We start from the raw sequence: 27,644 nt of genomic DNA, 5'->3' as shown, positions 1-27,644 counted from the left end.
CAAGAACATATTGTACATACATAATGCTGTGAAATATACAAATAAAATCACATTTAATAGCTTTTTAGATTAGATTACATTTTATTGTTTTTTTGTCAATAAAAAAAATATTGTCATTTACAGAGACAATTAAATACAGTTAGCATCAAAACATAAATGCATATTATTTATTTAAATATTATTTATAATATTAAATACTAATATTAAGATTTGGTTTAAACAATAATGGTGCAAGTAACAATATTATATGGCAGGGTCAGAAATTAAATTCCTCTCATTTGATTTCATAATAGTTAATTTTTTGTCTATCTTGTGATTCATTTAGCTCATCTATCTGTCAAATAACGGCATTCACTGTCGCACTTAGAAGTAGAAATTAGACGGAAGATAATATGTTTTAATGAAGAAAACTTTTTTTAGGAAGCACTTAATGTGAAAAAAATGCACTCCTAAAAACTGCACAAGCAATTCAAATGCATTGTAGAAGAATTGTTATTGTGCATACCTGGAAGTCCTCTCGTTTTAATGAGCGAACTTGTTTACACTACAGGCTTCTTGTGTCGTGTTCAAGTTTGTCGCGCCAGGTTATCCTGAGTTTCGATAAAGTTTCGACATTCAAAGTCCTGTGAAAACATGGCGGCGCCCATGACATGGAAAAGACTTGTGTTCTCTGCATATACTCCTGCATTCTCCTGGGTTTTCACGAGGATAACAGACCGATTTTTCAGGACACATGATCGAAGGAGAGGGTAAATGATAGCGATCGCATTATGGATTACATAAAGACAGACGATAGAAATCGCGTAATGTTAAATCGCGTGTTTGGCTAATGTTAGCTTGTGGTTGTATAAGGGAGAGATCTGACTTACGTCCATGTGTTGAGCTACAGTTATCAAGATGATTTTGATGATATGTGCTATAAACAATAGAACAATAAAGATGGTTGCTGATTTTGCTCTGCTATTGTGCATTACAGCTTATTTCCAGTAACCATCATTATGTCCAGTGACATGTCATTGTGTTTTTAAAGCTATAGTTCACCCAAAAAAATCCAATTGAAGTGAATGGAAGGATTTTTTTCGTAATCCTTTAATGAGCTGTCAAACTGCACACTGGTTAGTGTGATGATAGTTATCCCCTTACCAAATAAACCAAGGATCAGGGTTTGTCAGCTGTTATTACAGCAATGTTATCTGTTTCAGGCATGTCTGATCTGGCAGCTGTCAAATATTTTATTTTTCACGATATTCTGAATGTAAATATGGACACTTGTTCATGTTCTTTTTCTGACAGAAGCATGTAGTCCAAGGTTGATCAAATATTCTTGTTAAACTGCTGTTATGTGATGTGCATAGCAATGAAAGAGGTTCATTCTAGAAAACTTAAAAGCTCTGGTTTACAAAGCAGCCATTTACTGCTGGCATTCTTCTGTAAAGGTCACTTTAATCAAATCACTTTTCAGCCTGATCGTATTAGAGGCCTTTCCCTGAATATCTTCACTTGTTAGGGCAGATCTATGCGGGTTTTTGAAGCAGGGTTGATGCGTATGAGAAACACAGATAGTTAATTTGTGTAGACTCACTATTGACCTTCACATTGTTTTACACTCAGTCTCCACAGGGTCACGGCGCTCTCAAAGGCGCCTCTTTTCTTTTCGTTTTCTCAGGAGTTATGTGAGATCTACTGTAATGTGCGGTGAGACTCTGGGTTCTGTGAGGAAAAGCACCGTCTGGGTCGTAGAGAACTCGACGTGACCTTGGTGTTTGGCAGTAGATCTGAGTGAAGGGTTGCCGTTTGAGACTTCATGCTGTGTCATACAGACCATATTACTGCCTTTGTGTCTTCTGAACACTGTTGCATTTGGAGCTGGATTTAGGGCTCTGTCCTGACTGAGGAGTTTGAAATCAAGTTTTGAGAAAAGGAGAGCTGTTTAATTATTGTTTTTAAAATAACAAAAGATATTGCATAAAATGGTCCACATTGTAACTGTAACTGCATATGCTAATGAAATATTGAAACTTCTATTTGTTACTTGTCATTGCAGTTTTATTCACTGTTTTGCCAGATGTGACAGACCAGGGCACAACAATATTTGTCGCCAATATTTTTATTATTTTGTGTTGTGTATATATATATATTTTTTTTTGTGTGTTGTTTTTTTTTGTCCAAATAACAGCTAAGAAAATAAAGTACAAAAAATAACATTCATTTTTTTTGCTGTTTTTTTTTTACTTTTCTATTCTATTAAAATATTAAGCAGCATAACTGTTTTCAACATTGACAATAAGAAATGAGCACCAAATCAGCATATTAGAATGATGATTTCTCAAGGATCATGTGACACTGAAGACTGGAGTAATGATGCTGAAAATTCAGCTTTGCCTTTGCAGGAAAAATAATAATTTTAAAAGGTATTTTGATTTGTAATAATATTAGACAATATTGGCATTTTACAGTAGTTTTAATCAAATAAATGCAGCCTTTGTGAGCATAAGAGACTTCTTTCAAAAACATTAAAAAAGTCTTACTGACCCCAAACTTTTGAACAGTAGTGTGTAGTAACTACCTGTGGGGAGTTTATTCGCACACTTTTGCCGGAAAAAGTTGTTTGGGAGCCAACAGGAAACAAAAACCAAGCATGGAGTTCAGTATCACTGTTCAGCCACCAGATTATACAATATTTACTAATACTGTAAACTGAAACACTGCAGTGCATTGTGTACAGTTGAAGAGTTCTGCCAGCCTTGCTCTTGGATTCTGATTAAAAGGTTGCACTTCCTGTCATCCTGTAGGTCCGCTGTGCTGCTCTTGGCCCCTCTTCTGGCAGAGGCGGACTCAGCCCCCCTGGCCTCCTCCAGACCTCCAGGCTTCACTGGTGTCGAGGGCCTCCACTCTCGCTTCCACTGGATGGCTGATCATGTGCCTGCTTTCAGGGTCCCTGGGGGCCACATACACATCCTTCACTCACCTGATGAGTTTTATCAAGCTATGAAGGTATGCTAGCGAGTGTGTGTGTGTATATGCTGGGTGAAAGTCAAGCAATTGCACCTTCAGAGAACCATATAGTCAGTAAATAGGACTATAAGGTTGTAAAAAGAAATCCTGTGTTCAACACTGAACTGACCTCAGCTAAACAGCAGAATTGAATTCTGTTTGCATCACTGAATCATCATTTTCCTGTTATGACTGTAAAGTTGTTTTGTTTTTTGTTTTTTTAAACACTTTATTGTATAAAGTGCTATATAAATAAAGGTGACTTGACTTTGGCTTTAATGTCTTATGACCAACAGATATGATCTTACTCCAATTAGTGCCTTTCTGTTTATAGTCATATTTATATCATAACATTGTAAAATATAGTGTGGATGATACTTACGAGAAGTTCTAGATGTCATAATGTGTCTCTTGCTATCAGTTTGTTTTATTTTGAACATTAAAAGTAATAAAAAGCAATAAAATGATGAAAGATCTTGTATAGTTTTGATTGTAATATTGCTCAACAACAAAAAAAGCTTTAACTCATTAAGTTTGTTGTTCTGTTTGCCCAGGCTCGTATCAAGACAGCCAAGAGGCGTGTGGTGATGGCATCACTGTACCTGGGTACAGGACCACTTGAGCAAGACCTGGTATGTAACCTGTCTGCACACATTTACTGTCACTGATAAAGAAAAGCCTGTCTTTGTGCAGTTTCTCATTGAAAATATTACAAAAGAGGAAGTAATGTTTGGCATTTATCATCCTCTGTTTTAACCTTGTAAGTTCAAGAGAATAACTAATTTGTTAAGCAAGAATATCAGTAAGGTAACATTTCCTTGTTCGAATCAGCATGCAAAACCAGCCAAGCCATAACGTTCCTGCAACAGAAAAAGAATCAAAAAGGAAAATATTGATTAACCTTCGTATATGGTTAAAAATTCTAACATGGATTCAATAATTAGAGGCTTCTTTTAGTGACTGTCTAATTTTTTTTGAAGGTTGATTGCATGGAAGAGGCATTAGCGCGCTCACAGGAAGATCATGCACCTGATCTCAAAGTGTCTTTTCTGCTGGATTATACCAGAGGCTCAAGAGGTCTGTTTCTGTCTCTTTCACACACTAGCCCCTTTCACACAGCAATCCCGTTCAATTACCGTAAAATTACCACAACGACTTTCCAGTAAATACACAAATGTGCAGTTCACACAAGCTACGGCGTTCTGTCTTTTTACCGGAAAGGTATCATTCACACATCAGTACCAAAATACCCATAAACTCTGTGATGTCAGTCATTGGAAATTACCTTTAAATGCTGAGCCGTTTTATTCATCTACCTGGATGAGGAGAAGCACTTCAGTTACAGACAGAGTGACAGACGCAAGTGGATGATCACACAGAACGCGGTTTGGCTCTTAAAAACATGAGACCTATATTTACTGTAGTATTGCAGTTATTATACTGTAGTATGCAATAACTGCAGAGCTGCAGTGCTGATGAATGAAAAAGAAGGCAGGGTCTCGAGCGCGAGAAGCGTTGCAGTGCTCAGACATCTGCATGTTAAGAGCAGCAGAACTTAACGTAAACAGCTCCAACGGAGCTTTATGATTGGCCCAAAACAAACGTATTATGTCAGTGCGTTCTGAGCTCGGACATGCTCATACCGGTAATCTTCATTCTTTCTTCACACACCATCATGCTGGTAATTTACTGGTAATGTTACCATTTATCATGCTGGTAAACTGCCAGAACCGATTTACAGGTCATTTTGAAAAGGTCCTGTTCACACATGATCTCTTAACGGTAATTTACCAGTAAAGACTGTATGTGTGAAAGGGGCTACTGTCTCACACACACACACACACACACACTCTCAGGCTTTGTTTGGACAGACAGCAACTGGCATAACCAGCCCAAATGCTTGGAGTAGTTGTAGTCTGAACAGCAAAAACAAGTGAGAGCCTGATCCAATACGATCTAAATCACATTATGTGGTATTCAATTCACTCATTTAAAATCACGTTGTAATGAATTGTGAAAGATTGAGTGATATCAGGCACATCATATGTATGATTCTGTAAAATACAGTAATGTATCTGATATGTCTGATATGTCTAATATGTTATGAAGTCATTACTATATGTATATTGACAACACTGAACATGTGGATATGATTTCATCACGTATAAATGACAGTGAGGACAATCATTCCCAAAGATCGGATTTCAAAGTCAGATGAGAATTTCTGCACTGTGAACAAAGCTTCGCACACACTCACTCACTCATTTGTGAACTTCCCTCTATTTTGTTCTTTTATTTCCTCTTAAAAGTCATAGCTTGATCTTTTTTGATCACATTCCTATGAAACTATCAGGAAATAATGCATAAAGAAAACCCCCTGCTAATGTTCGTTTCCCTCTGTGAACACTGACTAACATGCGTGCAACATGTCTATTCGAATATAACAACAGCGTGGGTGTGATTTTGGAAGATTTCCAGCTTTCATAATTGTAGGTTGCTTGTTCAGACCGCCACCCTGTTTTTTATTTTCTTTTACCTCACAAACTACTTAAAAGGAGCTGTTAGTCATTCCATTGCTTTCAATGTGCTGTTGAACTGACCCAATGATGTTGTCAGAATTCATAACCTAATATATCATGGTAACTGAGGCATCATATTGCAGCATTTACCTTCATTGTATGGTTTAGATTCTACTTGATCTCATGAAAATGACTCTTATTATGAGAATAAACAGGGCATTCACTCTCTGAGAGACCTAAGTTTATTCTTCTTTTTTTTAAATGTGAGTTGGCAATTTCTGGCATGAGCGACAGCAACCGTTGGCAATGCATTTGAAATACCGCTGTGCTTCTATGCAAATGAGCTGTGACGCGATGTCACGACTACCAATAGGAGTGCTCCAAGTGGTCAAGGATTTTTTTTTTTTACGAATATTGAAAAAAAGTTGTGCTGCTTAATTTTTTTGTGGAATCATAATCAAAAGATCCTTTGATTAGAAAGTTCAAAAGAATCTTGAGCGAAACAATCTTGAATCTTGAACAAAAGAGTCTACTGTCTTTGGCATCACAGTTCGGTAGTGATGCGAGTGAAGGACTGACTTGTGTTACAGGTTATCTGTTTTTGTTTCTGTTTTGGGGGAGATTGTCACATGTTTCAGTTGTTTCCTTGTTTTCGGTTAGTTTCCATGGTTATTCATTGATTGTTTGAGTGTGACAACTTGCTAAGCACGTCTTGCTTACCTTTAACTTTTATTTGTCCCCAAAGGGCAATTTTTTTCCCAGTATTACTACAACACTTACAATACAAATGTAAAAAGACATAATACTATATAACTAGATTATAGAATTAATAGAAAAAATTTGAGATGCACCAATTTATCAAAGTTTATTAACTGCGTGAAGGCACCGAGTTGTCTTGCATAATCCAACTTTTCCAACATACTTGCTAAAATTAAATTAAATCGGTACAAAATACAGCAGAGCTCGACAATACAGACTGCCCGGGGCCAGCGTGAACAACGCTCGGGACAATTGACGGAACTGTGTCTGTTCCGATCGGGCCAGTGCTTTATCTTCACGAATATTTATCCTTTCGCACATGTTTTTAAATCTTGCGAATTTAAATATTCAAGAGCAAGAAGAAGTGATAGAGAACTCAGTTCTACTCGCTGTGTCAGAAGTTTTGTTTGTGCACACATCCAAAGCGCGCGCCAGGAAAGCTACTGTTAGACCCACCCTGTTTATTTCATATGCATCTTTGTTCTGTTGTATTTGTTTATGTTTATGTATTTATGTTGGCCCGTTGAATGGATCCAATCAATGTTCAGTAGAAATTATTTGATGCAGCAATAAACTAACTAGTATACCTCAATGCATGCATTTTTAAACGTTGCTAATTTAAAACATGATCAAAACAGTAATCTATTTTAATGACAAAAGTTCAATTAAGAAAGCAGGTGACACATATCAGTATCTGTAGTTTTCAGTGCATGTCCCTTTAGTGTAATTACTTTAGTGTGTGCACTGATTCATTAAAATGTCCCTGTTTATTGCTTTTGCGTCTACAGGTAAGCACAATTCCCGCACAATGTTACTGCCGCTGCTCCAGCGTTTCCCCGATCAGATGAGAGTGTCCCTGTACCACACACCAGACCTGCGGGGACTGTTGCGTCTTCTAGTGCCCGAACGCTTCAATGAAACCATCGGGGTGCAGCACATCAAGGCATACCTTTTTGACAATAGTCTCATCATCAGTGGGTATGTATACATTCATACACCACTGCAAAAGTGGATACTACACATGTACACGTGTCATCTGTCATGTCTGACTAACTGAAATATGCTTGCAATGTAAATACCCACATGTCTCTCTGACAAAATATTCCCACAGCTTTTGCTCTTCATGGTTCCGGGTTTGTTTGTAGACTGTGTGGAGCTCAGTGGAGGAGGGTACGTTTGTTGCCCACTCTGAGTATGATATCATCTCATACAGGGCCAATCTGAGCGACTCCTACTTCACCAATCGTCAGGATCGTTATGTACTTCTGGAGGACTGCGAGGAGGTGGTGGATTTTTTTGCTGAACTCGTGGGAGCCGTTGGCGACGTTTCACTGCAGCTCCAGCCTGACAACAGTGTGCACATGATGGAGGGAATGGTGCATCCTTACAAAGGCAAGTGCTTTTCAAAGGGAGGGACCTGTTTAAAACAGACGCTACTTCCTTAAATGTAAAATGGCATGCTTTAGGACAATGAGAGGGGAGTTCACTGAGAGTTCCTTAGCATTAACTTGAACGCTCCTGAGGAATTATGCAAATGAGGTAAAGCCTTTTCAAAAAAAAATGCTGAATGCAATTCACACAACTTTCTTAGCTTGAAGGCCAATTCTGAGCGATAGACTGTGGCAGCTATCTGGCCTACTTTAGTGAAACTGTATAACATTGCTCTAAAAGTGCACTTGATTACACCACTCATAAAGAGATATGCCTGGTTATGATTAATTACTGCTGACAATATCCAAAATATGCTAATTTAATGCCTTAGACCAGTTAACTGGAGAAATATTCTAATTATACGTATTATAAAATATGTATCATATGAATATTTTTTTACATTATCACAAAATAAAAGTATAATTTATACAGTATGCAGATTTATTGCCATATAACAGGAAGATTCATATTTGTAAATACAAAAAATATTATTATTCTACTACTTCAAATTAGGCAGACAGGAAAATGAATTTTATGTAAGAGTAAAAAAAATGTGTGTGATTTTGGCAGTATGAACATTCTTTAATTTATCACACAAAAAACTGGTTAAGAAATTTTGTTTCCTGTCTACCTAATTTTCTTTTAAATGCTGCTTGTTTGCATATACAGTCGTGCTCAGAATGAATCATACCCCTGGTAAATATGATAAAAAATGGCTGTAAAAAATAAATCTGCATCGTTTATCCTTTTGATCTTTCATTCAAAAAATTGGCAAAATCCTAACCTTTCATTTAAGTAAAAGAATTGAAATTGGGGGGGAAATCACATTATGAAATAAATGTTTTTCCCCAAAACACGTTGGCCACAATTATTGATATCCTTTTATTAAATACCTTTTTGCAATCTCCTTTTGCCAAGATAACTGCTCTGAGTCTTCTTCTATAATGCCTGATGAGTTTGGAGAACACCTGACAAGAGATCAGAGACCATTCCTCCATACAGAATCTCTCCAGATCCTTCAGATTCCCAGATCCATGTTGGCGCTTCTTCTCTTCAGTTCACTCCACTCATCAGGTCGTGTTGATTTTGATGTTTGTTTTGGATCGTTGTCCTGATGGAAGATCCAACCATGGCCCATTATAAGACTTCTAGCAGAAGGCGTCAGGTTTAGATTTTTTATCTGTTGATATTTGATAGAATCCACAATGCCATGTATCTGAACAAGAAGTCCAGGACCTCCAGCAGAAAAATATGCCCACAACATTAAAGATCCAATGGTATATTAAATTGTACACATGGGGTACTTTTTATCCTTGTGTGCACCAAAGCCATCTAGCGTGTTTGCTGCCAAAAAAGCTATTTTTTTTCATCTGACCACAGAACCCTGTGCCGTTTGAAGTCCCAGTCGTGTCTGACAACTGAATATGCTGGAGTTTGTTTTTGGATGAGCGAGGAGCATTTTTATTGAAAACCTCCCAAACAACATGTGAGGATGTAGGGATTTTTTTTATATATTTTTTTATTTTTATTTTTATAGGCTTTCTGACCCCAAGACTCAACTAATCTCTGCAATTCTCCATCTGTGATTATTGAAGAGTCTTTGGCCACTCAAACTTTCAACCTCACCGTCCATTAAGACAATATAGACACACGTCCTCTTCCTGGCAGATTCGTAACATCTTTAGTTTATTATAACTTCTTAATTATTGCCTTGATGGTCAAAATGGGGATTTTCAATTCTTTAGCTATTTTCTTACAGCCACTTTCTATTTTGTGATGCTCAACAATCTTTTGCTGCACATCAGAACTATATTCTTTGGTTTTACTCATTGTGATGGATGATTAAGGGAATTTGGCCTTTGTGTTTCCTCATATATAAACTCCTGTGAAACAAGAAGTCATAGCTGGACAATTTCACGTTCCTAGTCACCCTGGTGTGCTAAAAAAAAGGTAAATATTAATGGGAATATACTTCGAAGATAATTTTATTCATAAAATCTTCTAGGGGTATCAATAATTGTGGCCAAGGTGTTTTGGAGAAAAACATTTATCTCATAATGTGATTTACCCCCCCACTTTCAATTATTTTATTTCAATGAAAGGTTAGATTTTTGCCAATTTTTTTAATGAAAGATCAAAAGGATAAATGAATCAGATTTATTTTTTACAGCCATTTTTTATCATATTTACCAGGGGTATGATTAATTCTGAGCACGACTGTACATGTGCTGAAAATAACGTCAATGGCTTAATTTAAGCACGCAAGGCGTAGTGCTACATCGTGTATCCTTGGTTAAAATGGACTGTGTGGTATGAATATCTATTATTTATTACAAACATCCTTGTTTAGGTGCTGCCAGTCTGTCTAAATGCAAGTGATCAAGCAACTTCGTCAACATTTTTTTGGCTATGAAAGTATTCCTGATAAGAGAAATGAGTGACACTCGTGGCTTCTGACATGCATCATGAATCAGAGGTTATGATGGGAAATCACTCATTTCCTTGTAACACCGGCATTGTGGTAACATGTTGAGTAACAGGAAGCTCAAAGCCTGCTTGCTAGCCTCAGGTCTCTGTGATGCTCTTCAGCCATGACTCGGTGTGTCTTACGGTCCCCAGGCTCAGTGAGGAGCACGAAACCAGTGAATGAGTGATTATGCCCATTCAGCTTCAGTCCATATCCGTAACCCAGCGCCGTTCGATGACATAATTGTGGTGGAGCGGGCCCACAGTTTGTCACAGATCCCAGAAATAGTGCAATGATGTCACCTTTCTGGTGGTAAATGATCTGTGCTGGGAGGGTAGGAAAGGAGAGATGCAGGAGGATGATAGGTTCGGGAAGGAGCTATTTGGACCTCGCTACAGTCTGTCAAGACAATGAGGTCAACGGGAAACGATGGACTGATAGCCGTGAGCGAGAAAAGTGAAGTATGACGGTAAAATGAGGACAATATCAGAGTGAGAATAAGGGTGATCCGATTGATCGGGCGCCGATCGTTATCGGCCTATAATAGCTTTATATGGTTTGATTGTGTTCTCTACAAAGGCCGATCAGATGACACAAAACTCGCATTTTTCTATGCGCAGCTAAGATTGCTTCACTACATTCTGGCAGTTCTACCAGGTGTCTGAAAAGGACAATACATTAGCAATGTCTTTGCTGAGAGGGGACACATTGCAATGACAGCAAGAAACTAGCGCTGTGTTATTTTAGTGCATTCCTTTCCTTCACAGCAGTGCTCTTTCGTTCCTCCCTAAAAGCCTAAACCTAACGTCCAAATCAGCTAGATCAGTGATTGAAGTGAACTTTGAGCTTCGGGTTCACGCCTAAACTGATAACAACACAGAAATATGTTAAAATACACAGCTTGGTGATATTTTGGTGACAGTTGGGAAATATGTCACATGTTTATCAGTATATTGGATCCATGCATTCAATAACCCTTAAAGGGACAGCAGCCTAATATTCCTACTGCCGTCTGTGTCATTAATGTTTATTAAACCAGAAAAGACAAAGAGAAAATCAAGTAGGATTCAGTAGGATTTCTAAATATAAATCTTAAATTTTTCAGTGAAAACAATGCAGTATTGAAAGTAACAAATGATTACTTTCAGTTGATAAAGACTGTTTCGTTAACTGTTCTGTTATATTTGTTAAGCTCTAAGCTGTTCCTAATCACCTCTAGAGAATGTTGCTTGCCAATAAATAAGGAGTTGTCAATTCATGATACTTTCGCATCATGATTATTTTTTTATAGGCCTACTTAAAATACATTGTTGTTAAGAATAGTTGGCCTATAATTTATTTCGGTGATTGATATCGGTGATCTTATTGGCCAATACTGCTTCCAGTGATCGGTAATCATTGATCAGGCCCAAAAATCCTTATCGGAGCAGATCTAATCTACTTCTTAGAAAAGAAGACTATAAAGCACGTGCTCCAGTCAGGGTGACACTTCTTTATGCAGCTTGTGGTTGACGTGGCACTGCAGCTCAAGCCTGACAACACGATTGAGGAAATGGTGCTTACCTACAAAGGAAAGTGCTTTTTAAGGGAGGGACCTGTTTTAAACAGAAGTTACTTACATATACATTGTCATATTTTAAGAGGGGATTTCACTGAGAATTCCTTATAACGGTCACGTGCATACGTTGTTTAAGCTTCTGAAATATGAGGGATTATGCAAATGAGGTAAAAGCCTAAACACATTCACAAAATGCCAAACGCAACTTTCTTAGCTTGCAGGCGGATTGATGGATTGTGGAGGATGCGTCTAACAACTATAATCTGGCCTAATTCAGTGGCCTAATTCTGTATGCAGAGAGTGCAAAAGCCTCATCTTCTAGTAAGAGTAAAGGCCCATGATAAACGTAATTTTTTCATGTTTAATAATGTGAAGCTGCTTGCTTTAAAGCAATAAGTGATATATAAATGTGACGTGACTTGCTGGAGTGAAGAATTTCAGAGCTTGCGCAAACAAACCCACATAAATATGATCAGATGCTTTCTTAACTGCCGTTTTCTCACCCCGTCATTTTTTTGTTTATTTTGTTATTGATAGAAAGAGAGCACATTTTTACATATTTTGTACATATTCATCTAAACTCCACTCTCAGCAGCTTTGGCAGCATCAGGATGTTCGCTAACACTATACAGCTGAAAAGGTATTCCAAACCTTAAGCGAAGAATGAAAAAAAAGCGTAAAAAAATCGGTATATGGGGGCCTTTACTGGAGCGCCGGTCCATTGAGAAGCTTATCCGCTGAGTCGGCAGTCGAGTCCTGCCCCTGTATCTCCAGTAACTGGATCCCACAGTCTGTCGGTAAGAGCCGCTGAACTTCGTGGCCCTGTTAACTGGATGTGTTTGGACCTCTGAGGCCTGGAGGCTTGGGGTGGCTGGCTTTGAGTCCGTGGGGAAATCCCCTCTATCCTGCTTCAAAGAGCCATTTATTTGTTCTCCACCAGCCACACATATTTCTTATTCTCTGCATTTAACAAACAGAATATTCCGAGCGGCCTTGCTGCACATTCTCCCTGTTAACCAAATAAGCACAGACACCGTCTTCTGCCATACATTACCAACATTCAGCGTTCTGCACTGAAGCTAATTCATTATTTACAGATTATCTCTCTTGCTATGACTCACCGTGGCACATTATGTCTAGCAGAGGCGCCAGGGTTTGACAGAGCGCCTTTCCAGACGGTCAGCAGTTATTGACCCGCGTCTCTGAGGTTTTGATCATGCATTTGCAGGATCTCGCATGAACAAATACCTGAAATAATGGATTGGATTGGAGAATTACCTGTTTCGCATGCATACCTGTTAAAATGAGTGTGACTGTAAACATCCTGTTAAGATCATGTTACTAGAATTATCAGTAGAATGATCAGTTTACTAGAATGATTCTGCTCATCTTTGCTTTCAGGTATTTTGACTTGATTGACATTTAAGGCTCCTTTCCAAAACCTTCTGAAAAGTTATTGTGCCATACTTAGTGAAATAGAACCTCATAAGAGACTTAATTTGAATGCTCTTCTCATGAAAAGCATTTTGCTTTTACAATGGCTTGTTGCTATGCTTGCACAGTGATATTTACACCACCTTTCAAAACTTTTGGGTCTGTTTGACTTTTTTTGAAAGTAATCCTTTTATTCGTAATTATGTATTAAAGTGACAGTATAGACATTTATAATGTTACAAAACATTACTATTTCAAATAAATTGTTATTTAGATTTTTATATATTAATCAAAGAATTAAATAAATAAATAAATAAAACAGTTTTCACAAAAATATTAAGCAGCACAACTGTATTCAATGTTGATGATTAATGTTACATTGAAAACTGTAATTATGCTGAAAATTCTGCTTTCCCATCACATGAATAAGTACATTTTAAAACATATTAAAATAGCAACCAGTTATTTTAAACTGTAATGATATTTTATAATATCAATGTTTTTACTGTATTGTTGGTCAAATAAATGCAGCCAGAGACTATCTTCAAAAACATTTGTAAAATCTTACTGACACTCAACTTTTGAAAAGTAGTGAAATAAGCAAGAAATACACAACTGTCAAATAAAAATATTCAAATGTATCTTTGTCAATCTATTTTTCTCAGTGTTTGTCAGTAGGGAAGGAAATATGGTTATAATCAACTTATTATCATGCCGTTTTCTGCCGTTTTGTTTGGATTTTTTTCGCTGATCTCACCACAGTGCATTATGGGATCGAAGTGATGTGACATTATAATTTTTCCACAACCAATGTTTTAGAACAGCTTTTGTGTCCCTGTGCTTGAAATGCTGCTTATATAGGCATCTGACTAGGTTTTGGAACGCAGCCTAAATGTATCCAATATTTATAAGCATTTCAACCGATTTGAGTGTTCTCAGAAGAAGTCTGTCTTGTGGTTTTACAGGTAACAGAGCAGATTTTTCTGCATCAGCGCAGAAACGGATCATGGAGGTGGTGAATACGGCCCGTGTCCGACAGAGCATGCTGGAGACTGAATGCCCAGAGGTTCCTGATTCAGATGGGATGGTGCCAAATGACACCTGGATCTTTCCACTCATGCAAATGAAGCCTCTGGGCATTTACTTGGATGAACAAATAACCAAACAACTGCTCATAGAGGCTGGTGGAGACTCTGTCATCTACCTGACATCGGGTTACTTCAACCTGACGCGCACCTACATGCAGCTGGTGCTGGGTGCAGCAGCAGACTACCGAATCCTCATGGCCTCCCCTGAGGTTAATGGCTTTTTTGGAGCCAAAGGAGTAGCAGGAGCAATTCCAGAGGCCTACGTTCATCTCGCCCGTCAGTTCTACAATAAGGTGTGCATTTCTTTAGTTTGCCATAGGGCTGGGCAGTATGACGTGTATTTACCTGTGTCGGTAGAGATAAACGCTTCAGTGTAGTCAGCTCTGTCTTTTATATAAGGTGCAGTTTAGGTTTGTCGAGTCATGCCGCCCATGTCCAATGTGGACAGGATGTAATCATGTTCCTATAGGTTGTTTACGTTGCCAAGCAGCAGCGTCACAAATTGGTGCATTAGTATAGAATTGTGAACTTACTGTCATATATAATATATTGGCTATTTTATAATATTTAATACAATTTGAATAAGCTGTTTTTGCACTCATGCCAGACTCTCCGAAATACTAAAAGTATTTAATTCTGGATTATTAAATTAAAATAACGAAAGTATTTTGTGACGCTCTAAAGTTTAAAGGAACACCATGTAATTGTTGGTGCTCTTGTGGGTAATAAACAAAACTGCATGCTTTTTGTGGAAGAACATTGTAGCCGAAGCTTCTTCTCTCTTCATGTATATGACGTGTCATGCAGATACTGGGCTACTCAATAGTCAGAATATAAACACTTATTATAGGCTTACTGTAGTGATTTCAGGACAAGACAAAAACACAGTTTGGAATCATGATGTACTCGTATACATTTTGGACAAAAAAAGTTACAATGTACCTTTTTAAAGTTTTTAAAGCTGTATTTATTTAATCAAAAACATCTCATTTGATCAATTAAAATCTTTTGTAAATTTCTAAATGTCTTTACTGTCACTTTTGATCAACTTAATGCATACAAACTGATATAAAGTTATTCATATGGTTATGAACAAAGATTTTTTCTTTGTTGCCCACCCCTAATTTTGCAGTTTATTATTGTTGCTTGTTCTATAGATGTGCTGCAGCCTCAAATTGCACTCATTTAGCAGGATTTGAGTGGTGCTTTTCTGCTAATGTTTTATAACCTTTTTTCTTTAATTTTCATTGTTGGTTTTAAAAGTGAAACATTCAGCATCCTGTCCATTTCAGGTGTGTCAGCTGGGTCAGCAGAGACGTGTCCACTTGCATGAATACCATCGCCCCGATTGGACATTTCATGCAAAAGGTACGTGTTTATTTTCTGAACTGTGTTTTTTTTCTCAGAACTGAAGTGGATCAGCCCAGTTCCCAAAACTTGGGTGTAACAGGAAAGCTCATAATTTAATGTGCAGAGCAGGTTTCCCAGCACCTCTGATTGAATAGCCTCAGAGTTCTTCCTGGACAGCTTCAGGACACAGAGGCTGCCAGACACATGTGATGTTTTCTCTGTAAGGCAGATGTATGCTTTGGCCACGTGTTTTTTTTTTTTTGGCCTGTTGAATGTCAATCTATTTCAGCTTTACTGTTTCAGCATGTTTTTAAGACAAATAAAATCTAGCCAAAAGCAACTGAATCACCACAATGTTATTTTTCAACCTGTTGTTGTGTTTGTAACCTGGAGTGGTTATTGGTTTGATTTAAAAAAAAAAGTAAATTTGATGTGATTATTCATATGGCATTAACTGAGTCTCCTCATACACTTTAATAAAGGCCCCTGACCTGAAGGGACAGAATAAAATGGTGCTGTCTGGGGAAAAATAGATGCGTGATAAACCTGAGTAGCGTCAGTGGAATTCAATTTCATGCTCCTGTTGAGAAGTCTGGCTTATTAGATAAAGCCTTGTCATGCCGTCATTTCTTGTAAACAGTGGAGCTGAAGTGGGAACAGAAGGGTGCAGAGGTCCCTCCAGCTGAGCTACAAAGAGAATCAATGAACATTAGCTGCCATTCTGACGCTGGCCGCGCACCTCAGGAAAGAGACAGTGACTCTTTTAAGCCATTCACCAACAGTTTGATAACTGCATGTCATGCCGTAACTACACAATTCTGTCTCTAAAAAGCCTGTTTTTCCATTGGCACTTTGGCAGTCATTTAAAAGTGGTTGCAACCAGCAAGTAGGATGTTTACTTCTAGTGGGGTCATGTGGCAAAAAACCCCATTGAGATTAATTCAAGTTCAACGTTCAAAGAACTTTCTTTTAAGAACTTCGTATGTGAAAAGGACGGTTATCAATGCATATAACACAATCAGGCATGAAAGTTATCAACACCATACATTTCATAACATTTATCAAGTAAGTAAATAAATGTATTTTTTTAGAATCAAATTGGGTGTTCTTAAAGTGTTAGTGTATTTGAAATGCTAATGGTTAATATTGGAAAATGGGATCTACTAATGTCAAAGGCTGGGATAATCTCCATCCCAAGTAAAGTGTTCAAAACTTGATCGGACCCATTACACTACCATTCAGAAGTTTGGAGTTAGTATCAGTTAGATGTGTTTTAATGTTTTTGAACAACAATTTTTTTTTATTTTATGCTCAACAATATATGATGAGTTGATTTTTTTTATCAAATTTGGTAATTTTCAACTGTGAAATATTATTACAATTTTAAATAATAGATTTTATTTTAATACATTTTAAAATGTATTTATTCCTGTAAAGGCAAAGTTGAATTTTTAGCATCATTACTCCAGTCTTCAGTGTCACATGATCCCTCAGAGATTAGTCTTATATGATAATAGATTATTATCAATGTTGCAAACTTTGTTTAACTTTCTATTTATCAAAAGAATTAAGCAGCAAACAGTTGCTGCTTAATTCTTTTGATAAATAGAAAGTAAAATCATTTTTTATCCATTTAATGCATCATTGCTGAATAAAAGTAGTTTTTTTCCCTCCAAAAACCCCAAACAAGTGGTTATAATTGAAATAGCCAATGCCATGATGGGACGAAGAAAAAACTGTTTTGCATTTGTGTTTTCTTGTATTAGTTTGAAATTAAATTGAATTAGGGTTAGGACATAGCCTAGGACAGTTTTCACTGTTATGCTGATGATACTCGGCTCTATATTTCTTCACGCCCTGACGTAACTTACCAATTCACAAAATTAACGGAATGCATAGCTGATGTAAAAAAATGGAGGACTAGTCATTTCCTACTACTTAATTCTGAAAAAAGAGATTCTAATTATTGGACAAAAAACGTCCTCACGTAATAATCTAGAATACTGTCTAACACTTGATGGCTGCTCTGTCAAGTCTTCGTCGTTGGTTAGGAACCTGGGTGTGCTCTTTGATGATAATCTTTCATTTGAAAGTGACGTGTCTAGTATCTGCAAAACCGCATTTTTCCATCTTAAAAATATATCTAAATCACATCATATGCTCTCATTGACAAATGCGGAACAATTAGTTCATGCGTTCATGACATCAAGGCTAGATTATTGTAATGCTATTATGGGTGGTTGCCCTGCATGCTTAATAAACAAACTACAGCTGGTCCAAAACGCAGCAGCTCGAGTTCTTACCAGAACCAGGAAGTATGACCATATTAGCCCTGTTCTGTCAACACTGCATTGGCTGCCTATTAAACATCGTATACATTTTAAAATATTGCTGATTACTTACAAAGCACTAAATGGTTTAGCTCTGCAGTACTTGAGCGAGCTCTTAACGCGTTATAGTCCTTCACGACTATTGCGATCTCAAAATTCCGCCCAGTTGATAATACCTAGAATATCAAAATCGACTGCTGGCGGTAGATCCTTTTCCTATTTAGCACCAAAACTTTAGAACAGTCTTCCTAACATTGTCCGGGAAGCAGACACGCTCTGTCAGTTTAAATCTAGACAAAAAAACGCATCTCTTTGACCTAGCGTACACATAACACATTATAGACTTCTATAATTCAATGTTAGGCAGCATAGTTAAGGTCAGCCGGAACCGGGAACACTTCCCATGATTCCTGATGTACTTGTTAGTCCTGAAGTGTCAACTAGTCTCTCCCCTGTGAAGGCCTTCCCTTCCCTTTACCTCTGTACAGATAAAACATTGTTGGGATAATTCCGGTTCACGTGGCTACGCGGAAGCGATACAAATTCTGTATTATAAATTTTAAGGCCAGACAAGTAGTTTGTTGAGGGTTGGTTTGTAAAGAAGGACTACACGATTGCGCACATATATATTAAAACGTGCATACCTATAGACTAAACACGTAATACGCATGTGTACACCATCAGCGTTCTCACAGGTTCGCGTTTTTAAAGTTTGTGCAGAGAGAACTTTAGGGTTTTCTGTCGTTGCGACGGAAGTGAATCAATCAAAACTAACTTTAGCTGGACAATAACTTTATTCTAGAGCTGCTGTAAAGCCAAAACAATCTCTGTTACTTTAATTTCCTATCATCACTGTAAAGCTGCTTTGAAACAATCTATATTGTTAAAAGCGCTAGATAAATGAAGGTGACTTGACTTGACATAGTTAGTGTAGCCTCATATAAAGGCTAATTGTTGTTGCATGTGTCCGTAAGGAAGTCCTAAGAAATGAATTGTATAGTATTTCCGGCAGTTGTGTTACCTGATATTCAACTTCCATCAACAAGAACATTACCTCAGGTCAGGGTGGTTGTCATTTATTGGCAGGTGTTTGAAGTGGTAAGCAAAGCCTGCTGCCTATTAATAGAACACACATTTGTGTACTGTACATGGCTTAATAACTTTTTTTCTTTTTAGATGAGTTGTGCATTGTTGGCTGTGGAAATTAAATATGGCTCATGTGACAGGAAACAAATACTGAAAAAACACTGTGAAAAAACAAAACACTGTAAGCTGCTTTGAAGCATCTGACAAATGCATAATTTTGAAAGTGAGGGCACTTACAATATTTTTAGAGTAGAGTGAGTCATTGTAAACAATTGTTCAGTAAAATGAAGCATTATATAAAGCACTTATCATCATTACTGGTCTGGTCAATTCAATTTCTGGTCATTTTTTCTTCACTCTTCACAGGTCTGTGGTATTATGTGGGAGGAAGAGACCACCCCTGCCTCACTCTTATTGGCTCCCCAAATTTCGGCTATCGCTCTGTGCACAGGGATCTTGAGGCTCAGATCGCCATAGTAACAGAGAATGAGGAACTCCAGATGCAACTGCAACAGGTTGGGCTTCCTCTACGGCACCGTTTCTAAGGGTACTGGGGTCATATAACCCATAAATCTTGTGTTGGGATGTTTAACAGCTCTTGGTACAACCTATGATTTCCTTGGCTCATCATTTTTGTAAGGGTTTACTGGAAACATCATAAAAAAATCATATCGATCATATAGATGTCATTGAATGTAGACCAATTTATGTTGCCCTATGAGTCTTTGATAGGCACCATATAATGAAATAATTCAGTACTGGCTGATTTAAATACTGTAATTTTCTGTAACACTACATCTTTTATTTTATAGTCATATTATCTTTCCAATCTCAAACTGCATAATTGCATATAAAGGAACCATTAATCTATATTGGGAACAGGGGCTATAAAAACAACTGCTTAATTGGGAGTGCCGTCAGTTTTTATAGACTGTAAACTAAGTTTCCTGTAATCTTCACTTATCAGATTGTAAGCGATCAGTTGATATCAGTTATATACTCGTCTTTACGAGAAAAACACTGAGATGACATAACACTTGAGATAGTGAGATAAAAAAAGAAAAAAAGATGGTTTATGTGAAATCTTGTTTTCTGTCTTGTCCAGGAGCAGGAGGAGTTATACCAGAGCTCGACACAAGTGTCAAACTCCACATTTAATCAGCCGGACCGCCATGTAAAGTTGTGGGTGAAACTTGTTACTCCCCTCATCAAGAACTTCTTCTGAGTTCAACAGACAGTGAGATAACGATCACCTCAGGCCTATGACAGGTTTGTTGCTATCGTACCTTTTCATCCTTTGCTGTAGAGGATCAGGCATATTAAAGTGTTAGTTTTAGTTTCCGACGTGAGTAATTCCTTCTGGAAAATCCATCTTAAGATGGTAGCTGCGGTTTGGGACATGGAAGCCGGTTATTAGCCAGGCCAAGCTGGTTATTATCTGGTCCAAGCAGGTTATTAGTTGAACCAGGCTGGTTATTAGCTGGTCTAGCAGTGACCATGCTCCAAAAACCATCTTGACCACTTTAAAGTCAGAATGAACCCTATTTACCATCTGAATACGTGTTCCTCGTCTCATTGTGAACGATTTATTGGGGGGCTGTTGTTCCAAAAAAAACATGTTCATAATGTTTAATCAAAATATCATAACTGGACCTTCCGGTGACTTCTCTCTTGTGCCGTATTCAGGACTCTAATAATTTAATCTGATTAAACCCCGTCCCGTTCATCATTTTTGAGTGCAACGCCCAAATCTCAACATATAATCAACATAGAACCAAGTCCCTAGTCTACACTTTTTATTTTTCAAAAGTCTGTTACTTTCAGAAAAGAAAAGGTCCAATGCCATTTCTGTTTCATCGCAAATGTAATGGAATTGCTTGAACCAAACACTTTTTTTTTAAAGCATCTTTATTAGTAAGTGAAAAATAAAAACAATTGTTTATTGCTCATGTTATCTTTCTGCATTAATGTTAACAGGTGCAACTTTTGATTTTAAAAATAAACGATTAAATGTTAAAATTTAAATTTAATGTCGTAGAAGTATTGTTTATTTTTAGGTCATATTAACTAATCTAATGGAGTTAACTAATGTTAACAGAGTCGTTTACACCGCTCGCTCGGTCTCTCGTCTCACCTTGTATCCTGTTTTGGTGCGTAAATCTATTTAATTACTTCAAGAATACAGTTCTGCACTCAAAATTCGAAATCCTTTTAGTCACTTTATTTCACATTTTTCACAGGGTAATAATAAAACCGATGTTTCGACTCCCAGGCCGCCTTCAGTGTGTTGAATGCTCTGATCCCTCCACCCACTATTTAAACAGTTATATTGATGTCATCAAAATTGGTCAGTTAAAAATCATATAATATGATATTGTTAAATGTACACACCGATAATTTTCATGAAGCACAATACAATTTTACTCTAAGGCTAAATAAGCACAATAATCAAAATAATTAACCAATTAGACAAATTAAAAATCCTTATACATCAATCCAGGTAACCAGGTCATATACATAGCAGTGAAAGACCTAATGATTGAAGTCATCAGAAATGCATACATCACCACCTCTACGTGATCCCAAGACTTCATTATCAAACACTTGGAATGTTTTGGGATAGAGGAATTAATAGGATCATGTAGAGGAGATTTTATAAATAAAGCGAGAAGCATTTTGGATTCATAAATTGAAATCACTGGCTCCTAACAGCAGTGTTGATTAATGACGATGTATTTCTGATGACTTCAATCATTAGGTCTGATGTGGTTACCTGGATTGATGTATATTGATTTTTAATTTGTCTAATTGGTTAATTATTTTGATTATTGTGCTTAGTGTAAAATTGTATTGTGCTTCATGAAAATGATTGGTGTGTGCGTTTAACAAGACCATATTATATGAGGATAATTGCTTTTGAACATTTAATTGAGTGAGTGATTTTTAACATTGACCAATTTTGATGACATCAGTATAATTGTTTAAATAATGGTTGGAGGGATCAGAGCATTCAACACACTGAAATAAGCCTGCGAGTCGAAACATGTTTTATTATTCCCCTGTGAAATAAAGTGACTAAAAGGATTTCTAAATTCGAGTGTGGATCACAACTGTATTCGTTAACTAATGTTAACAAATAAAACCTAATTGTAATGTTTGACTACCATCTCAAGCCAGGTTTTCCAGCTGGGATGGGTTGGTGGTGTTGGGTATTGTGTGCATTTCATTATGTTGAAGCATATATTAGCCATTCGCATGAAATGCTGTGACGGTAGTTGCCTTAAGCAAACAAAAACAGAATTCAGCATTTTATTCCGCTTCCAAACAAATGACTTGGCTCTCTTGCGCTCAGTATAGTCAGACTTTCCCCGAAAATGGATATACAAAACCTCGGCCTGCCAGACAGTGGGTTCTTAAGAATGTACATTGTCACTCCAGTGGTTCCTTCAACCCAAATCCTCGTCACACAGCCCAGCGTGGAGCTAGCATGGCCAGACCACAGCATGAATCTGGTCATTGCAGTGCTGTAAGGCACAGACTGCTCAGCAGACTTCAGCTGCACTGGCATTGACCTCCGCGAGCCCTCCGTCGCCAACATCTGGAGGCCGTTACGGCTGTTTTTCCTGCGTGCCGTACCATTCCTGCTCTTTCCTCCGTTTGATTGCAAACATGCTCTATCTCACTTGCTAAATGTCAGGATTTAAGATTGTTATTTCCCTTTGGCCTCTGGTATTAACAAAATGAGGCTGTCTAAGTAAATATGAAAAATTAAAGTTGAAAGACCTCTAGCATGCAGAAAGCACAGCAGAATTGTGTTCCTTTCTGTGTGTTTAATTAAACTTTTATGCTAATTTGATCCTTTTTTTGATAATATAGCAATATAGTTATTGTTATAGTTATCTTTTTTGGTTATTGTTCTTGGTGTGAATGGGCCTTAAAGGGGATTTTCAATGGATGTATGAAGTCAGGTTCATACAGGTGTTCATGAACCAAAAAGTTTGGCTCGAGGTCATGGTGCAAAGGACCCTAGGTTGAAATTACTCCGAGTCCGAACCATCCCTTTAATTGTCCAAATTTGGCTACTCTAGTATTCTTGAACAGAATTCTTGAGATTTTATTCAGAAAAGTGTATGTGTCACTTTCCAGGAAGAATTCTTCTGCAATCTGTTTTGAATTTCTCATGCTCAGTGACTTAGTCACACTTCAGGAGAACTGAACTTTTGAAAATTCGAGTCACTAAAAATGTAATGAACTTCAATCATTAATCTCAAAATATAAAGTTATTAGACTTTACATTAGACTTAATATGGTTTTGCAGTCCAATAAGCAGGGTTGTCCTCTGTAGTTCTCACTCTGCCCTCTAGTGATTATTCAAGTATATTACGCTTAAAACAGATTTTTTTTTTTTTTATAGTGGTGTTTTTCAAGGTAAACATCACTATTACTACTTATACTGAGTACTAACCTGTGCTACTGACATTAATGATACCTCAAATTGTGCAGCTTATTGAAATTATTTAGAGAATGTACAAATACAATTTTTACTTGTAGCATTATGTAGGTTTTCATGCACACTACTGTTCATAAGCTTGGGGTCAGTAAGATATTTTTTTTTTTTAAGAAATCAATACCTCAATACCTTTTCATACATGAGAGAATCCTGAAAAAATAATAAAAAATCATGGTTTCCAAAAACATTCAGTAATGGCTGCCGAATATTCAGCTGTCATCACAGGTATAAACTGCATTTTTATTTTCAGATGGAGATGGGAATACATCTATTTGTACACGAGGCGCATGCAAATATCGATGGTTTTGCTGATGGTTTTCGAAGAGGACTGGCGTTGTGGGCCTCAGCCAGCGTCCCAGGCAGCTCCAATGATGACCACTCAACTAATCAGCTCTGTGCTATTATATTTACTAACATTCATTTTGATCTAACAGCCTCATTGTTTGGAGAAAATGCATGTAAAACCAGAACAAAGAATTTACAGCGGGTATGATGGATACGTATCTGTAAGCAACATGGCAGATATGAACGTTTGGCCATGTGCATCTAACATTTATGTACATATTTTAGTTAATTTAATTTTTTTTTTTTTCTGTAAACCATTTGTATTATTTTGTCACTTTAATAAGATGCTGTTAAACAAAAAAACCTTTCCATTTCTGATTTCTTTCCGTTGTACTTTATTTTTTACTACATTATTTTGGTTGAAAATGGCAGAAGCAGTTAATTAATATTGATTTCATTAATAAGGTCAATAAGTTGATCTCGGGAATGCAAAGTGATGCAGTTTGAGCCGTGCGCATTTCAGCAACCCTTGGTTACCTCAGCTGAAAATATCCAAACCATCAAGGCTGAGTGCCTTAAGTTTAATAATTATTTAAATGAAAAATTTTCTTTTTCCAAACCTGCATGAATTGAACTTCTTGGGACTCAAAAGGACAACATTCACTATTGATGTAATGAGAGAGATTTTAGTATTCCACTCAAGAAAGTCGTTCAGGTGCGAGTATCTGAATGTTCATTTTTAGGTGAACTATCCGTTTAATACTCACTATGCTCACTAGTTATACATGATTACTGAAACTGAGAATATGACTTCCATTAATAATTAGTACAGAAGAGGTCTTAGGAGAGCTTCAAAACCTGACCAGGCTTTAACGTTTACACAAGCCTTTACACATTAAGCATGGGATGGATTTGAGTACCTTTGTATTAATTTGTAGCTCTTCATGACTGAGTTTTACTTGTTTAAAGGGAATATTGCAGTATTATTTTAACATCAGAGTCGGTTTGCGAAGTTTTTTTTATTTTGGTTCCAGTGTGCATGGAGGAAGAGCATTTTATATATATATATATATATATATATACTTCACTGGATTTAAATGTCATGATTGCTACTGTTTGGGAGCGACTAACATAGATGGAAACGGTACGGTTTAAAAGCATGTTTCTCTTACAGACAGATGCTACCTGAGAAAGATGAGGCCTTAAAACCACATCATCCAACGCACAAGAACTTACAAAATGGACAAAAACATTCAGTACCATATGAAGGCACAGTGTTTATTGTCATTGTATAAATTGTTTTTATGAATAAAAGGCTTATACAGTCATGTCTGAGTGAGTTATTTGATGTGAAATACAGATGCGTGACCTTTATTTTTGGTCTCATTTTGCCTGGTTGTTCAAATTAAGTCATTTGTTTTTAGTAAATTTAGTAATTTATTTCCAAGTGTAGCTTTGTAACGATATAAACCGGGTTAAAAATCAGCAATGTCGATAATATATGTAAATGAAGAACGTTTACCCATTCTCCGTGTTCCCTGGACCGAGAAATTCACGTTTAACAGCAAAACATTTGACAGCTTCAGCCTTCGAGCCTTCAGGGCTTTCGTGCAAACGGCTGTTCCTTTCAGTTTTTCCTGTCTGTGTTTGTGTAGTCATCCAGTTTGAAATGTTGCCTACAAACACGTTTTTCAGATTTTCTGTGGCGGTTTTCTCTCCATGTTTACAATTCCCTGTAGCCTTTAGCCACCTTGTAGCAGCTAAGTATTTCCTACAACGTGCTGGATCCTTCACTGGGAACCAAAACTAACTTATTCCCGCTAAAAGTTTACTCTGAATTCTTGAGACTGGGAACCAGTCGACACTATTATGACAAAGTTTGCTAAGAATTTCCTACTAAAGCAGTGTGGTATTTGGTGGGAGTTGGAAGTTGGAAGCAAAAGGGAAGACACCAGCCTCTTTTCTCCGTTTTCTTTAATCAGGTAGCACAGATTTCAAGAAAGAAAAGAAAAAAAAGCCTTTCTACTGCATAGGCAGCCAAGTTGTATTGAAAGCCCATTTTGCCAGCGGTGAAACCACACAAATTAAAGCGAGAAATAAAAATAATTTATAAAAAAAAAAAAAAAAAGTGTGTAAAGCTCAAACTTTTTTTTTTATTGTAAGCAGAAGGTTACAATGGTGAAATAAACTTGACAGGTTTACACCTTTTCGTCACCCTGTTTACTTTAGCACAAAGTATATATTTGACAAAAAATAAAACAACCTATATGTTTAAATATTTACAGCATTGATAAATTAGCATTTAAGAGTTTTCTCTCAATTATCAGTGCATATAAAGCCAAAAAAAAGTTGTTTTTTTGTGGGGGGCCTTCATGAGTTAATTTAACCAATACATTTAATGTGGTAAAATACAAAACATAGTAAAAAATAAACTCTCAAGTCAGTAGTTTAATTTTTGACATTGTTCAATAAACATGAACCAAACTTACTGAAATGTTTTTGGATTTCACAGTCGTTCAAGGCCACCTATGAGAGATCAGTGAACAATGTAAATGTCCTGATATTTTAAATAAAACTGTTTAAGCTAAATAAACAGAATAAAAATAAAAATATATTTTCATTTCATGTTCATGAATCAGAAGCACTCAACTTCAGGTTTTAGGACCGTATTACATGGAGTAAGACTGAAAGACAAACTTTGGCAAAATGTCAAGCCAACAAAAAAAGTATAAATATGACAGCAGATCAGAAATGATTAGAAAAACAGTGAGATAGTCAAACAAAACAAGGCCAAAACCCTCCCAGATATTTACAGTACATAGCAGTGTAAAAATAGGTGCACAATTAGCATTTTATATGTATCAAAGCACAGAAAGGAACGGTCATGTCTTCAGCAAGCTTAGAAAAGGTCAATAAGACGCCACATTCAGTCAGACCTGCTGATTTGAGATGATAATGTACGTGAGTGCACGATAATGTTCGTTCATGAGATTTAAACGTATAAATGTCAGACAACCTCCAAGAAAGCCAACTGCACTGACAACCTTCAAAACTCAAGGTCATTCCTGAGATAAAAATTGCTCCTATCCAGCGTTATGGCTTCCGTTTATCATTCGCCCCTTTTCCAGGTCCATGTCTTAACATCCTCTTCGCGGCCTTGAAGCGGAGATCCATCCATGCAGCCTTGAGCGGTTCTACTGTCTCTTCAAAGATGAAGCTTTCTTCTTCCTGGCAGCGAGCATCTCATAGAAAGGGTCCCTGCTTATGGCAGACCTGGAGAGAATGAGAAAGGAAAGTTTTGGTTAAAAAAATAGCCTGCTCACTACTGAGCTATCTAGGAAATTTACACCATTACAAACTATTTTTGCTATTATATCACATGCAGAAAATTATGAGAATTAAGTGCTATTTTAGTATTATTTTTAAACTATTATAGTATTTATTAATATTTTAAATTAGCTTTTTTATTTTCAGTTTTCAAGTTTTGTGCTTTTGTGATTTTTGTTCGTTGTTTGAAATACTTCTTTTTAGCTTTTCATTTTTTAGTGTTTCTATTTAGTTGTATTTTTATATTTTATATTTAGCTGTATTTTTAGTTCAGTTTTAGTAATGTTAGTACTTCAACAAACTTGTTTTATTTCAATTAGTTCAAAAAATGTATTCAGGTTTTTCATCTAATCTTATTTTATTTCAGCTTTACTTAAAATAATGAAAACGATTTTAAGTTTAGGTTTAGACAATGTATCTTTTGTATTTGATGTTCTTTATTGATGCATTAAAAACCAATCAATAGATTCAGTTGAAGTATCTGACATAAATGGACAGCAATGTGT

General features: G+C 36.8%; 2 protein-coding genes and 1 long non-coding RNA gene across 6 annotated transcripts in view; 1 reads left to right on the top strand and 2 right to left on the bottom strand.

The window, feature by feature from the left end:
- Positions 1-594: 594 nt before the first annotated feature.
- pgs1 (phosphatidylglycerophosphate synthase 1) lies at positions 595-26,406 on the top strand. Of its 2 annotated transcripts, XM_082152985.1 has the most exons (11): positions 595-749; positions 2,793-2,994; positions 3,549-3,626; positions 3,975-4,071; positions 7,061-7,250; positions 7,486-7,664; positions 14,128-14,543; positions 15,543-15,618; positions 19,383-19,531; positions 20,122-20,285; positions 23,777-26,406. In XM_082152985.1, the coding sequence occupies exons 1-10, from the start codon at positions 634-636 to the stop codon at positions 20,239-20,241; spliced, it is 1,623 nt and encodes a 540-aa protein (XP_082009111.1). In that variant the 5' UTR covers positions 595-633; the 3' UTR covers positions 20,242-20,285; positions 23,777-26,406. The 2 variants fall into 2 exon arrangements, 1 of the variants encoding a protein (XP_082009111.1); XR_014201343.1 differs by lacking the exons at positions 20,122-20,285; positions 23,777-26,406 and adding an exon at positions 19,107-19,197 and having other exon boundaries at positions 19,383-19,508.
- Positions 8,258-11,076, bottom strand: LOC309485980. Its single transcript, XR_014201354.1, has 2 exons — positions 9,123-11,076; positions 8,258-9,059 (listed from the first exon to the last, which is right to left on the bottom strand). It is a non-coding gene; the product is annotated as an uncharacterized lncRNA (long non-coding RNA).
- cyth1b (cytohesin 1b) overlaps positions 25,945-27,644 on the bottom strand; it is a 69,283-nt gene continuing 67,583 nt past the window's right edge. For all 3 annotated transcript variants that reach the window (XM_082152995.1, XM_082152993.1, XM_082152994.1), the window contains exon 13: positions 25,945-27,084. In XM_082152995.1, coding sequence (XP_082009121.1) covers positions 27,006-27,084 — 79 coding nt within the window. In that variant the 3' untranslated portion in view covers positions 25,945-27,005. The remainder of the gene's footprint in view (positions 27,085-27,644) is intronic.

This window comes from Leuciscus leuciscus (assembly GCF_965113295.1).
Source record: "Leuciscus leuciscus genome assembly, chromosome: 21".
NCBI lineage: Eukaryota > Metazoa > Chordata > Actinopteri > Cypriniformes > Leuciscidae > Leuciscus > Leuciscus leuciscus.
Note: the sequence above shows the minus strand (reverse complement) of the source record. Positions and strands in the feature narration are given on the sequence as shown.